The 14,729-nt window shown below is 37.5% G+C and overlaps 8 protein-coding genes across 8 annotated transcripts; 4 read left to right on the plus strand and 4 right to left on the minus strand.

Annotated features, from left to right (window-relative positions):
• Nucleotides 1-45: 45 nt before the first annotated feature.
• KQ657_003340 (uncharacterized protein) lies at nucleotides 46-1,077 on the minus strand (the record flags this gene model as incomplete). The annotated part of the gene is made up of 1 exon (XM_043194066.1): nucleotides 46-1,077. One exon carries the CDS (start codon nucleotides 1,075-1,077, stop codon nucleotides 46-48), a length of 1,032 nt encoding a protein of 343 aa, XP_043051118.1.
• Nucleotides 1,078-1,523: 446 nt separating this feature from the next.
• On the plus strand, nucleotides 1,524-1,871 carry MED22 (Med22p; the record flags this gene model as incomplete). The annotated part of the gene is made up of 1 exon (XM_043194067.1): nucleotides 1,524-1,871. One exon carries the CDS (start codon nucleotides 1,524-1,526, stop codon nucleotides 1,869-1,871), a length of 348 nt encoding a protein of 115 aa, XP_043051119.1.
• A 44-nt stretch (nucleotides 1,872-1,915) lies between these two features.
• Nucleotides 1,916-3,678, minus strand: CTA9 (Cta9p; the record flags this gene model as incomplete). The annotated part of the gene is made up of 2 exons (XM_043194068.1): nucleotides 1,916-3,570; nucleotides 3,672-3,678. The coding sequence occupies 2 exons, from the start codon at nucleotides 3,676-3,678 to the stop codon at nucleotides 1,916-1,918; spliced, it is 1,662 nt and encodes a 553-aa protein (XP_043051120.1).
• Nucleotides 3,679-4,146: 468 nt separating this feature from the next.
• Nucleotides 4,147-4,620, plus strand: TRS20 (TRAPP subunit; the record flags this gene model as incomplete). The annotated part of the gene is made up of 1 exon (XM_043194069.1): nucleotides 4,147-4,620. One exon carries the CDS (start codon nucleotides 4,147-4,149, stop codon nucleotides 4,618-4,620), a length of 474 nt encoding a protein of 157 aa, XP_043051121.1.
• Nucleotides 4,621-4,735: 115 nt separating this feature from the next.
• Nucleotides 4,736-6,670, minus strand: AIM9 (uncharacterized protein; the record flags this gene model as incomplete). Its single annotated transcript, XM_043194070.1, has 1 exon — nucleotides 4,736-6,670. One exon carries the CDS (start codon nucleotides 6,668-6,670, stop codon nucleotides 4,736-4,738), a length of 1,935 nt encoding a protein of 644 aa, XP_043051122.1.
• A 295-nt stretch (nucleotides 6,671-6,965) lies between these two features.
• Nucleotides 6,966-7,799, minus strand: KQ657_003345 (uncharacterized protein; the record flags this gene model as incomplete). The annotated part of the gene is made up of 1 exon (XM_043194071.1): nucleotides 6,966-7,799. The coding sequence occupies one exon, from the start codon at nucleotides 7,797-7,799 to the stop codon at nucleotides 6,966-6,968; it is 834 nt and encodes a 277-aa protein (XP_043051123.1).
• An 807-nt stretch (nucleotides 7,800-8,606) lies between these two features.
• On the plus strand, nucleotides 8,607-10,469 carry HOP1 (uncharacterized protein; the record flags this gene model as incomplete). Its single annotated transcript, XM_043194072.1, has 1 exon — nucleotides 8,607-10,469. One exon carries the CDS (start codon nucleotides 8,607-8,609, stop codon nucleotides 10,467-10,469), a length of 1,863 nt encoding a protein of 620 aa, XP_043051124.1.
• A 653-nt stretch (nucleotides 10,470-11,122) lies between these two features.
• ZCF17 (Zcf17p) lies at nucleotides 11,123-14,329 on the plus strand (the record flags this gene model as incomplete). Its single annotated transcript, XM_043194073.1, has 4 exons — nucleotides 11,123-11,127; nucleotides 11,183-11,189; nucleotides 11,249-11,254; nucleotides 12,149-14,329. The coding sequence occupies 4 exons, from the start codon at nucleotides 11,123-11,125 to the stop codon at nucleotides 14,327-14,329; spliced, it is 2,199 nt and encodes a 732-aa protein (XP_043051125.1).
• Nucleotides 14,330-14,729: the final 400 nt, after the last annotated feature.

Genomic DNA, 14,729 nt, shown 5'->3' on the forward strand with positions numbered 1-14,729 from the left:
TATTGTTACTCTTGTTTATGGTGCCATCCGGTTCATCATTAGTACTTAGAGGGATTCAAGTAAATCAATTAATTTATCTGCATTTGTTAAATTCTCCGACATCACTTTTGAAGTATAGTTATCTCCACTATCAATCATAACTCCGACCACGTTTTTATTAACTTCAGAATTCAAAATTGTCAACAATTTGGAACTGATGTCTTCATAATTGGAATTATTCACCTTGCCTACATCAAGCATAATCTTAGGGCTTGAATGCTGATAATTTGGATGTGAGTACACTTTGGCAATGTACTTTGAAATATCATCTTTGGAAACAAGTGCGTTTAATTGTAGAAGAAGGAAAGTATCGTTATTACCCTGTGTGCTGGTAACGGCAACTTGACCGATTTTGGTCATAGATAAGAACAGATGTGGTTGACTAGCCGTGTACATAGCATCCATTGCAGCTGAAATTTTGTTCTCATAAGTTGTCAAGTCCAATGCAAGTGTTGAGTCTTGAGTACCGAATCCAACTGAATAGGAGCATCCAGAAACCGATTCTCTATGTAATTGGGATTCAACATAAGTTGAGCTAATCAATGCAAGTGAATAAATATCCGAGAAGTACTGTGGTGTAAGAGTATCACTTAATTCACCCACAATAGGACACAACCGTGCCAAATCTCGAAGCAAAGACCGACAATAAGGAAGTCCTTTCAGGATTTCAAAACTCAGATATGAATCGTTCTGTATTATGACTGACATGTTAACTCGAAGCAGAACGAAAGAATCTTTGGATTTGATCCATTCAGCACAGGACTTAATTTCCTCAACATCTGATATGGAAGATGGCCCAGCAATTATCAACAATGGAGTACTTCTCTGTTGTTTGGAAGTCACATCCTGATTCAACATCGATCTGATCAAAGCTCTATGAAGAAGAATTTGATTCTTGAGTTGGTGTCCTAGTGGGTAGAGCACACCTTGGACCAAATCTGGCAGGGGTACAGGAACATTATTAAAACCAGTAGTCGATTGCACCGATGAAGAACTGGAAGATTTGGATAATGCCGGTTTAGTATCTCCACAGCTCATTGTACGTGTCCTGTCAGTAGTATTGCTCTCCTTTGTGGGGTATGTCAACTGAACAGCACTAACAGTAACCTATTATAAATATATAGTATAAGAATGTCGTAAAAGAATGTCGTGCACTACAATAATCCAAATGAACAGCGTGCCTCAGTGGTTCTTATATGATTTTGACTTGTAAAGAAAGAAGGTGTAATGAGTCAGACTGTTTGACTGCAAAATCTTTGTTAGCTTGTATATTTTTTAACACCAATTTTATTGAGTGTCGCACGACCACAATTGCCGTGATGTAAAAGATATTTCGGTTAGCAACGGCTTACAACAAGTCTTCGTAGAGGTTAACATACATTTGTACTATAGCAGCCTGATTTGCCGAGCGTATAAGATAGTACGACGAGCTCTGATATTACGACTAATATAATAGTCTCCATAGTCATTAGCCCTTTATCTCAATGCAACAAAAGTCCATCGCCATATTACAACGCATAGACACCAATGTCGAACAAGTTTTAACCAAGTTCCAACGGATATTTGAACTTGCCGTGGTAGAAGATAAGTCAAAGGAATTGCTAGCAGTGGAATCACTCACTATGGAAGCAGATGCTTTATCTATAATCCGTCTATGTGAAGATTTGCTAAGTATTACCCGGAACTTGAAGGAAACCTGGTGTTTAGGTTCTATAAAGGTATCTGATAATAAAGAGCAGTGGAAACTGAAAAAGGAACTTAGAAAGGTATACGAACAGTTTAATAAACTTACTGATAATATTGCTGAGTTTGAAACCAAGCAAACCGTTTAATATTGTCTATATTTAAGTTAATTACCCTGATAGCAATAATAATATTATTCATCAATTACCGTGACACTAACTTTCGGAGACCCAGCTCTCGAGTTAACTCTGGAATTTGTTCGTGAAGTGTCCGCCAGTTTGGGTTGTTGCTGACCTTGTTCCTCAAAAAGATGAACATATGTTTGCACTTTCCCAACCTTTATAAACCTGAACTTCTTATCTTCCTTAATAAAGGATGGAACATTGGATGATTTGAAAGCAAAATCCATGCCATTCTGGTGCTCAACGCTGAACAATGCAATGGACCCTGCAACCCTTGATGATGAAGATGATGATGGTGCCAGATCAGGTTTGGTAGGTGAGTTATTATAGTACATTCGTTTTCCTGGTGAAGGAATGAATGGCTCATCATCACCCATACTAGACTCGCAATTGTTCAATTGCATGGGAGGAATGGGCACATTATCAAGTCCTTCAATTCTTCCAGGAATTGAATTATCTTCTGACCCATTGCGATTTTCCGATTCATCTGCCAAAGTAGGTGTCCTGGGTTCCGGATCTATCAGTTTAGCTATCACATTTCGCTCAAGTGAGCTGGTGCTATTCTCCAGTTGTAATTGATTTTTCTCCTTAGGTATAAACCCATCTTGGAGTTGAGAAGCGTTTTGTTTAGATTTTAGTCCTTTATCATGCACATCTTCAACTTCAGACTTGCTTGAGTCCCTATTCCTCGCAAAATCCTCATCCTTTGCAATATATCCATAGTCATCCTTTTCCTTGGAATCGTCGTTTACTATTGGTCCATTATACTCAATTGCTTCATTATCTTCCATAAAGTCCTTCAAACTCAGGGTAGATGCGTTTTTACGAAGATGTGTCTCGTGGATAACCAAATTAACGGATTGCAGAGATTCAAAAGGCGTATCTTCTTCAAAAATAGTGGTAGTGTCCAGAGAATCCAAAACATCAACCTCTTTGTCTTCTGGTACCTCAAAGAAATCATCGTAGTTAACAGACTTCAAAATAGTACCAACCTTGGTACTCTCTTCTTCAGAAATACCATTATTTTGATCAACATGTTCATTTTTAATATCGTTAGTCTCCATATAATTTTCTTTATCATTGTGTCTAAGGTTACACATGTCTGTTATGAATGATTTTGTCTGTTGTTCCGTGATAGGACGGGACAGGTTTTTAGTGGCTAAACGCATCACCTCACCAGGAGGAGATACATCCAAGACAAAACTGGCATCTGAATCAAGATAATCACTAAAATCGTCTTCAAACCAAACTCTATTGCTTGATTTCTCTTGTGAACAATTAAGAGTATCTTCAGAAGTCAAAGAACAACTTTCATTACTATCCAGATAGTATTTCTCATCGTAATCTCGTTTCAATATGGATTTCCCGGGACCTGGACCTCGAATTCGCTTTTCAAGTTCATGTGATATTCGATTACTAGCATATGCCTGCAATTGATCCACCAAGGATTGGTCACTTGAGCTAAGTAACTTATAATTAGCGTCATTATCAAATTCTATAATTAAAGGGCACCATCTTTGGATCGTTAATTTGGTGATAGTCAAGGTTAAATTGGCTATAAAGACTTCATTTGGATCAAAGGCAAATGTAGTCCTATGGACATTGCCATCTATGCTGATGATTGGGTGGTGTCTCTTTTGGGGTTCAGGTTTCTTCGTTTGAGTGACTTTAGCTAAAAATATTGAACTTTCTTTGACAAAACTTGAAGGTCGAAGGTCTCGATTTCTTGATAACAAAGTGTTGAGCTCAACATTGATCACAAATGACGTATCATTAAGGATAACCTCTTCACCACCCAGCCAATCTTCCCGCACACATCGTACGGCTATTAGTTTTGCCTTCTGGGGTATATCTGAGGAGAAAACAAAGTTCGGACGATCCCTCTCGTGATCTTGGAAATGGATACCCTGATAGAGTTTTAGATCGTGCATTCAATAACGGATAAGATTTTTATGTGGAAAGAAATTCATTACCAGATCAAAATGTCTCTGGTTAAAATATGGTTAAATAATGTCGTTAACAAGACTTATAGTAGTGCAGTTGTTATAGCTAACAGTATTAGGAGTAAGTCATTCCCCAGTTTGACCCCAAAAATAAACAAACATAAAAAACATGCGACATTATACGACATGTGTTGATGCTGGTCAAATGACGACATTATTCCACCAACTATAAACTGTACCATAAATGAGTGGTTAACAACAGTGGTTTATAATATTAGATTATAACACTGGTTGTTGTCATGGCATCGTATTACTTCACCATAATAGGAACTTTGGACCGGCCACTATACGAGTTAGAGTTTGCTTCTTTTAAAAACCCAACAGCTCAAGGAGTACCGGGCAAATCCCAGTTCTCCGCCAGTGTTAAAGAGATCCTCCCATTTATAGCCAACTCATCCTTAGACGTGGTCGAGGATGCCCAATGGAATAGTAACCAGTTTCATTTAGGGAAAATCGATGCTTTTTTTGGACTCCAGGTCAATGGGTACATTACGCAGGGTAATATCAAATTCTTACTTTGCTACGAGACTCCAACTAATGCCAATTTGGCCCTCCATGCTAAACAAGATGATACTACTTTAAAACAGTTTTTCAACGAAGTCAACGATCTATATGTCAAATGTCTTCTCAACCCCTTTTACTCAGTTAACGATGCAATAACTTCACCTGATTTTGATCTACGAGTGAAACTAATTGTTAGAAAATACCTTTAAAAGGCATCAACATATATTTACAGGGACTATAGACGAACTTTAATATACAACAGCAGCAAAAGTGGAACCTGATCAATTGGAATTGGATATGATCGTAGAATGGTTTCTCATGGTATTAAATCTTCGTATTGGGAGCTGCATGCGATTCGTGTTCCTTCTCTAATCTTTTGGCTTCTTCTTCTTCAGCTGCAAGCATTTCATCAGTAGCGATGGAAAAATCACCATTGTCTTCAAACTTAATGATACCCTTAGACTTCAAGGCCTCAAACATATCTTGTGGAATCCACCCACCAGTTGCAGCAAAGGGGGTAGATACAATTTCCATTTGATAGTCTTCTAAATCAGCTTGATGTTCCTTCAAATACTCAGGAGAATATTTAATTGGGAAGGTTGAATCCGTAGCGTTACACAATTCGTTGGCGACATAAGCATCCCATAAAGCTTGCAATTGAATCATCGACCCTTCAACATACAAATAATCCTTATCATTCTTCAATTCCAAAGCTTGAGCATAAGGACTCTTTAATGCCTTGATATGTGGAGAAGCAATAGAGATTAAATCGTGTCTTCTAGCATTTAATTCCTTTTCCCACATAAACTCATTTCTGGTCTTGTAGTACATAAACTTGAACTGTTCCTTCTCAACATCTGACATCTCATTATAACCAGGTACGTCTTCTTCCAAATTGTGGATCTTTGCACCTTGGTACGCAACAAATGAAGGGTAAGCACTCAAAATAAATGGCTTTATAGAAGAGTATTCCATATCAACAAGATAATATTTTCCATTATTTTCAATGGTGTTCAAGGGATCCAAATCAGGAACATTCAACCGAGGCTTGAACACTTCCTCCACATTCATAATAGAAGTAGAAGCATTATTGAGTAATAAAGGAGCCATGGTCTTGAAATTTTCTAAAGACTTTAGCTTTCTCTTGAGTAATTCCACATCTTCAATGACATTTGAGGCTTCAGCGTGGTGCAAAGCCAATCTGTTCTTAACATTCTCCAATTCAATGTCAGCAATGGCAGAAACCAATGACAATGGCTTGGAGGAATCCCAAGGTCCAGTGTATTTAGCAATGGTCTTCTTATCCAACTTGTCTTTGTTCTTGAAGAATGCCTTTTCAACAGAAGCACCAATTCTCCATCTGTTCTTCAAAGTAGCATCTTCTTCACCATTATAGGGTAAATCAGCCTGTTGTAACGCAGACACATCATCGTGGAAATATAAGGAACCATACTTATTGAATACAATAGACAAGATCTTCTCTTGGAAATCAGCCAATGGCTTAATAACGTCCAAGACCTCTTGTTCATTATCAGACATTGGATTCCACTTTTTCATCAACAAATCTCCAGATATATATTCCATTAGAATGAATGGAGTTTGCAACAGGTTGTCTCTTGAGGCACCATAAGCAACCACCTTGGGAACATTGGCCCCCAATTTCAAATTCAAGAAATCCAAAGTAGCAGCTTCCGATTTAACCTTTTGCGAAATAGCATAATCAGATTCTAACTTATAAGGAATACGAAGCACCAATTCCTTCCCAGTGGTAAGAGTGACTTTATACACCCTATGGTGCTTCCCTTCATGGATACTGGCAATAGATTTGACACCCAATTTATTGCCACCACCAGGCAACAGTCCCAAGAGAGAAAGATTATTGTTCAATAAAACAGTACCATCTTTCAACAGTTTGGGAGCCTTTACAATGTATTTACCGGATTTAGACACGTTTTTAGAGTCTAGAACTTCTGCGGTAATCTCAGACAACAAAGTGGCCACGCCTTCGATGGAGAAACAGGTTTCTCTCTTGGCTCTTTCTGCCTTATCATTCTTCAACCACGAGCCCCATGTGTATTGGAAGAATTCATTTCTTTGAGGGTCCTTGGTGTCCGACAATTTAGTGTACACTTCCTTGGGGGAAGAAGTAGTTTGCGATTGGAATCTTTGCGCGTGGATGAAGCCAGAACCGAGTCTAGCAGTAGTAGTAGAAGTGACACGTAAGACGCCTCTTCTAGGCGCCAATACTCTCTTCAACATTACAGGGTAATAAATATAAATAGAAGGGTGAAGAAGAAAGACCAAGTAAAAGTTTCTCAAACTCAAAATTTTTCACTGCGTAAATTGAAAGAGCACATTACCCCAGATTAATTATACATAGCAATATAGATCCTCCAAGAACCTTCTAATTAAGGTAACACAGAGTAGTGTCAGTCATTTGTAGTGAACCATGGCAGTGTTTACAGTCAATTAACATACGTCACAGTCATTAGATTAATAATAATACTACCAACATAGTAGAGATAATACAACACAAAACATTAAAGTGTGCCCTTCATTTGTCCCGGATGGCATCTGTGTTAATGAGATCTATTTTCTCCGATAGCGATACCTGGGGTATAGAATCAGGATATTCTTCTATTCCAATTGATGTCTTGCCTCCAAGACCACCTTCACCATCAAACTCTGCATTTGTTGTCTTTATGGATGCCAGACTGGGGTTTGGGTCCATTGCATAAAAGTCCGAGGCCGACATACGTAATGGGGGGGGAAGTGATTGCAGTAACGGAGACTTCGTTGGAGGATGATTATTGTTACCACTACTACCCTTTTGGGTTGCAGTCACATTAGTATTAGTGTGGGGTGTATTGGAAGTAGAACCAGTACCAGATGGGTTGTTTTGTGCGTTTTGATGTATCAGCTGCTGTTGCTGCTGTTGCTGCTGTTGTTCTTGATGTTGAATCATACTAGCAATGACACTTGAAGAATAGGGTGTAGGCCCGTGTCTGTGAAGTTTCTTACCTTCTATACCATCTTTAGTAGCAGTCGTAGATAAACACGAAGTTGTTGAAGTTCTCAGCAATGGACGAGATATAGGCTCTGAATTTGGATTTAAGCCATTATCTTCCATCAAGAATGATGGAACAGATGTACCTCCGGCTGCTGCTGTTGGTGGTGCGGAATCGTTACCAGAGAGAAAGTCTGCTGTTGAGGAAATAGTAGAAGAATCATAGTTATCAGAATTATTCTTACCCAAATTTGACAGGGAATCAAACTCAAAACTTGGATTGGATTGATTATCAATATCGTATGTGTGTGGATGTTCTGGTGTATTAAAGTTCACTTTACCACTGTAAATTGACTTTACACTAGCAGAAGTGTGCGACATTGTCTATTATGTTTGATGATGATTCAATTATGGTAGTAATAGTGATTTGATATCCCGTCAACATACAATAAATATGGGTCCAAATTCTCAACAGAGGATTATATAAGCAAAAATTTCAATACTTTTACTTAGGAGGTTAGTCAATGTAATACTTAACCCTGTCACTCAATTTTATATCCCGTCCTCACAGCATAGAATAAACCTTTGTGATTCTGTTCCTCGATTATATTCTGCTACATAAGAGGGAATCGTGTACCGCACACGACTTTATTTTCCGTGTTGGGGAATTTAAGTCGCAAAAGGTGTAAGGGGTAGCTGCAGCCAGGAGAGTCAGCTATAAAGAATCAACTACGGAGCAACCAAATTGAGTAGCTGGAAGCGAGCAGTAAAACAGTAGTGGGCTATTTTGCTTATGCCTTTGGGATAATGATTTTAGAATAGAAAACATCACCCGTAGTTGTAGGAACATACAGCGTATGCCTAATCATAAACGTATACTGATTGCTTTGTATGTCAGTAAGATAGCATTACATTCGTCATTGTATCTCTCATTATATACCGTATTGTATAATGTGTGGGCTATTTTTATTTGGCTTGTCTTCATTGGAATGATTTGGTACCATCAAAGAAATTCAGACTAGCGCATGCGTATAGCCATCACGGATTATTCCTGCTTTTTCTTCATGTCTGTTCAATGCTCTAATTATCTACTCTCATGGTTTAATCTCTTGGTTACTCTTGCTGCATTTATTGGTTGCGAAAAAAAAACTTACCTATCAGTCTTCTTTTGCCACCACAAGTAACTCAATGGCTCACTCAAACAGTAGTAACTCCGATCTTCTCATCGAAGAGCTACTCAGAATCGCTCTTTATTCAATCACCTATCTCAGGTGTATTTTTGATGAGAATTCGTACAAGTGGGCAAAGTATCGTTTCCCCAACGAACTGCTTAACAACAACGATACCTCCTCTCATTCAATAAGATACAAACAGTTGATAAAGGGGTCCAATCAAAATGTAGATAGGTTTTTGAGTTGGATTGATTCGGGAGTATCTGATGCCATTATGAGAAGGGCACTAAAGGGTTTACAGTTGACAATTGCATCTGATTCTGATCATCCAGATGAACCACGAGAATGCTATTTATTTATGATAAGTTACAATCATAAAAGTATTTCTGTAAGTTCACAGAACAGCATTTGTACAATCGACTCAGCACATTCCATGACGACTTCAACAAGAGATAAATTACGCACTCTTTTAAAGAATCTAATTGATATCACTGAAGATTTGAACACGTTACCATCACTTAAGAGAATATCTATAAATCTATTGATAAATGAGACTTCTCCAAAATATTATCAGCCATCAGGATTCAGGAGCACAGGTTCTTCACAATTCCCACTTCTTGGCAATGTCGGAGAAGAAGGTGTAATTAAATTAGATTCAGTTAATACTGGTTACCACACATTCGGTGTGGCTGTTTACACTACCGAAGTAAAAAGTGATAATGTCTTACCATATCTGGCATCTTTGTCCGGGAGTGTGGTAAAGAACACATTTGATGAAGCACAACTATTCACTAAAAATAGACAAACATTGGTAGCATCAAGACCAGACACCGTTAAATTATGTGAATGCAAGTTTTTGTTAGGAAGCAAATATCCACAGAAAAGCTTTGATTGTATTGGGTGTAAAAGACACTGCCACTTAAAGTGTTATGGTTACACGGATACAGATTTATCCTTTAGAAAGAAATGTTTCACCTGCATTTTAGGTAAAGAGAAAGTTGACTTTGACATTCTAATACTAATGCGTTCTCGAATATACTTTGGATTCTTGAAATGTTTTCCATTCCCTAAGAGATTACTGCAAATTGGGGTTGAAATATTTGATTTATCCAAAGAGAACCTGGTGTTGATTATTAACAAGATGTTAAAGCTTTTTTTAATGAATGGTGTTATTGTATTTGTTGAACGTACGGAAGTAACTGAAGTAGGGTGCGGCTCAGTTATTGTTGATATCCAAACAAGTAGTGAAGTTCTACAGCTAACTAATCATTACTTGAAATGGAATTCCATGTGTAATCTAGCATTTTATCCAATAACAAGAAGATACACACACAAGAAACGGAAGAATCCATTATTTGTCCAATCGAAAGTGGTTACTACATTCTGTCGAAAATGGAATACAGGAAAAATCGACCACGCTTCCCAAATACTACAAATTGTTCGGAAAGTTTTACAATGCGGGGGATATTTTAATCTGGCTTCTCAAGTTGGTACTGCCACGATGAATTACTTGTTCCCTTCTTATAAGCCAAGCATATTAAACAATAAGGTCAGAAGGTGTTCATTGGAAGCGGATGCTCATGGTATCTCCGCCACTTCTAGCTTACTGCAACAACGAGAGAAAACTTCTTTCTTGCATATACCCTTGGAAGACCGCCTTACCGGGAATGGCTTTGAAAGATCGAGTAGTTTCAAGAAAGGGAAATCTTATTCGCATGGTAGTGAAGTGACTGATTCATCGATTAGAAGTCCTACATTTAGTGAATTAGGCTTTTTTCAAACGAAGATTCATGTCGGTAGGCCAACAATAATCTCGGATGAATTGAATGATATTTCATTTGAAGATTCATTTGCAATGTTAAGTCAAACTCAGAAATGAAAAGTCGGGGTGATATCCACTAATGTCGGGCATTTTTGCCAAGTTTGGCTGATACGATGCCTGAGGTATATACTTCGGTCTATGTCTTTTAATTTCGGTAATGGAGTTAACAATGTATTTCCATGCGTCAAAACACAAGTGTTTGTGAAATGCGGAGATAGATACAATCTGACGCAATACGACATTTAAATGTGGGTCCTTGGTTTTTGTGAAATATGGAGTAGTTAATACTGCGGATATAAGCTTAGTCATGAGTGATTAACTGAAGAATTGAGATGAGACGCGGAAATTTGATTGGTGGTGGGCGTATGTGTTTATGTTGAAGAAAATATTAGAGTGAGGACGTTTAGTTGTAATAGTGAGGATGATTGTACATTTGCATTGACGGCGGATGCATTGACTCTTTGCGGAGATAAGAGTTTGGCATAAATTCGCTGCGGGAGTTAAGCCGTGGCTATCATGAAGAAAGTTTGATCAAGCGACTTGGCAAAGCGCATTATCATCTTGTTCTTTTAATGGTTAGAAAGGATCAACATTGTTGTCGGAACTCCGCAAGACCTCAGTAGGCTATCGTTCCCAGCGAACAAGTCAAACTATTTCGTTGAAGCTTTTAATCACAATGAATTTTTATTCGTAGTGCATTAGACATAAAAATGTGGTAATTGAAAAGTGGGCAAAGAAAACAATTATAATAGTTCCTGTGGATGCAAAAGGCTTGCGGTTTATGAATAAATGGTCTTTGTTAAACTGTAAATGATTATTCTCAAAGCAATATAAAGATAAAGGTTAATCCGGGGACCTTGCAAAAGCATATACAACAAATTTTCGAACCAAAGATTTATTTTTTACGAGGTACTTCATCACTTGAAATTAAGTTGCACTATACTTCTCGTAAATGTGCAGAGTACGTACTTGAGATTAAGCTTATTTATAATCCCACTGCAAGTACCACCACAATTCCATCCACGGTCATATAATTTCACCATACAAGTTCTGGACCCAATAATTGCAAATTGGTTCATTCCCAAAGTTTGAACCAACAATTGAATAATAAAAACAATCCTTGTTAGATTTTAGTTCAGTTCTGCAGGTTGATTTTCTTGAACAATCTGGGTTTGACTCCTACTTTCCTGTTTTGCATTGTGTTACCTTTTCAGCCACTTGTTGTCCGATTGTGTTGAATTAGAATTTTTCTTTTTAATTATTCAACTGTTCGTGCGGCAGGCGATTTTGGAAACTATATCCTAAGAGTAAGAGTTGATAGAGCTTTGGTGTTCTGCAGAGAAGACGAATAACAAACAAGAGATCACCAAACAGTCTTCAAATTTGGTTTTTGGGAATCTACTCTTATTATAGATTTTGAGCTTGGTTCTAGCCAGAGAAGCTTGGGACTAAATCGTTAGAGCTTGTGTCTGACCTTAGCCTGTCTTCTCCATCAAAGAGCCCATCTGAATCAAGTAGCAGTTTTTTTTTGAAAAACGATGGGGTCTAGGGAAGCTAGGACTCCAAAGACTACCACAAGAAGAAAGCATACAAATTCGAAACTTGGATGTTCGAACTGTAAACGGAAGAAAATAAGGTGTGATGAAACGCTACCTTCGTGCCAAAATTGTTCCAAGACTAATAAAGAACCATGCTCATATTTATCATTGTCTGTTCAAGAGATATACCGAATAAAGTTAACTCATTCATTAAGACAAAACCAAAACAGCAAAATCCAACAGGATTATCGATTACCAACATCTTCATTGAAGAATGAAGTCACAACTCCTACTGCTATGCAAAATATGAACTCCTTCTCTCCCGAAAGTGGTCACGACACAGAGCTTGGAAGTCTGGCACTCCAAATGAATTTCGAACTACAAGATCTCCCCATAAAGATCCCTACATTTAAATATCCTATGATTCACTTTAGAAATGTTACTTTAGAAGAATTTGATGCCGAAGATGGGTTATCACCCGAACCGGGAGCATCTGAATATGAAAACGAACTGCTGGCGACTTTACGAAAGTCAATAAATGCCACAACGGGTTCTACTACTTCCCATGATTCCTACCAATCAGCTCTACAACATCTGTCAAGTGTATCACCCACAACTTCAACAGATTCAAATGCTGATACTTTGACTCATAACTCTAAATTTCTTAGTGATGCTCAGATTGGTCCTGATGTGGTACCCAACTCCGCCACTTATTGCTCGCCTAATAATGAAAAGCATGTATTGCTCGGGGCACATAAGGCAGGTACGGTGTTTAAGAGCAATGATCTTCAGCATATTCCTACAAAGTTCAAGGATGAAAGCATGGATGCAACTATACTCTTAGAGCCCAGTTCACGTTTTCTTCCCGGCCCGGTTTCCTTATTAGATTCGGTCCAAGATGTCATGGCTCATGCAGACTATAGTTATGAATCCTATGAGTGTTTAATGATGTCCGCTATGTTACTTTCAAGAAGTGGTAAAGCTGTGTATTTTGGTAACAAATCCAATTATAATGGGAAGTGTGACTATTCAAGGTTTATATCCGAAACCTATAGCATGTGTGATGAATGGAAGGATAAAGCAATTCAGCGTATAGAGGACTGCGTTAGTAACTTTTACTCATCTAATGAGTTTAACCCGCAAGAGGTTATTGCGTTATCGTATACTTCATGCTTTATATCAGTGTCCATGCTCCTGTTATGGTATGATTATCGAAGCTATATCAAATCGGCATCTGGCGTGTCTTATTTGATGTACAATGTTTGCCCATTATTTGAACAGAAACCAGATATGGTCCCCGCTGAAATCAAATACTTGATGAAGCAATTACAATACATCATTAAAACACTTGCCATCCCATCATATGACCCAGAATTTCTTCATGAATTCCAATCTAATTTCTCGAAGTTGACGAATTATTACAATGAACCTGAGAAGTTCATGAGATGCATCAACGTTCAAGATGTAAGCTATTTAAAAGAGATTCTCGAAACTTATAAACGATTGCAATACTATTACAATTGTTTAAGTGATTTTTTAGCCAATTCTTTGATCCCTATGGTATTTGAGAAACGGGATGTTAATGCAGTTTGTGTTTACTCTCCTGAACTTATTTATGAATTATGGGGAAAATGGTTTAGTATATTCCCCGGTGATACCGAGGTCCAACCTCCCAGCAATCCAAATTATCCGGTGGAATCAGCATATTTGACTGATTTATTCACAACATTATCCATGTATTATTATTCGTTACTGGTAGCAATGGATGCTATTATTCCATCTGTGAAATACCTTTTCAGTGTTAGTTTTTTGGTTCTGAACAATCAGTTCCTCGGGAGGAAGGATATATTTAAAGCCAATGAAGAAACATACTTATCACGAGCATTCAAATCCAGAGATTATCTTTTAAAGAACAATTATTACACAATGAGATTATTTGAATTTTTTAATAGAAGGTTCACCTTTTTTATTGACAACATCCATTATATTACAGAATCTCCTTATACTCCATATGTGCAATTAAATCGGTTACAATCTCGTTGTGTTCCTAATGTTCAAGAGGATTACATCAAAAACTTTAACACCACATTAATTCGTCCAGAGCATTTTCCAACTAGAAAAATCGTTAGTCCTGAAGTATTGGATGCACCTTCAGTTTGCTGTGTTTTAACTCGTAACCAGGAGGAAGAACTGTCCATGTATACCAGAAATATAGAAAAGTTGAATTTTTGTCAAGATCGGATACAATACGATACCGAATCTAAGCTTTTACTTAAAGATTATAAGCCTTTTGAACAACGCATGAATCAACACAAGTTTACTCTTTCTTTGAGAACTATGATGGAATTTTATGAAGACAGAGCGTTACTACTTGCATAAGGGAAATTAAGGGAACATAGGATTGTATTATTATTATTATTATTATTATTATTATTATTCGTATTTACTGAAAAGTTAGTCGATTTGATGTAAGGTATTTAAGAATATGCACGTGATCATATACATCTAAATCACAACTAATACGACTACAATCACGTGACGTTTTCTTCTATACCTTTCTCCATACTCTGTTAACTCTAATGCTTCGTCATTTCTTCACTATGTATCAATCATACATTAGCATCATTTTCTGAGTTATCATACTGTCTCATGATGAAAACGTTGAGCATCACGAACTTGTGTGTCTCAAACTCATCTTAGATAAGTGATGGCATTTTGAGACACAAATTTTCAAGCCTCAAGATTTCAGTTCCAAAATGGAAGTTATAACTTTCTACTA

This window comes from Scheffersomyces spartinae, assembly GCF_019049425.1.
Source record: "Scheffersomyces spartinae strain ARV_011 chromosome Unknown scaffold_3, whole genome shotgun sequence".
NCBI classification, from domain to species: Eukaryota; Fungi; Ascomycota; class Pichiomycetes; order Serinales; family Debaryomycetaceae; genus Lizanozyma; species Lizanozyma spartinae.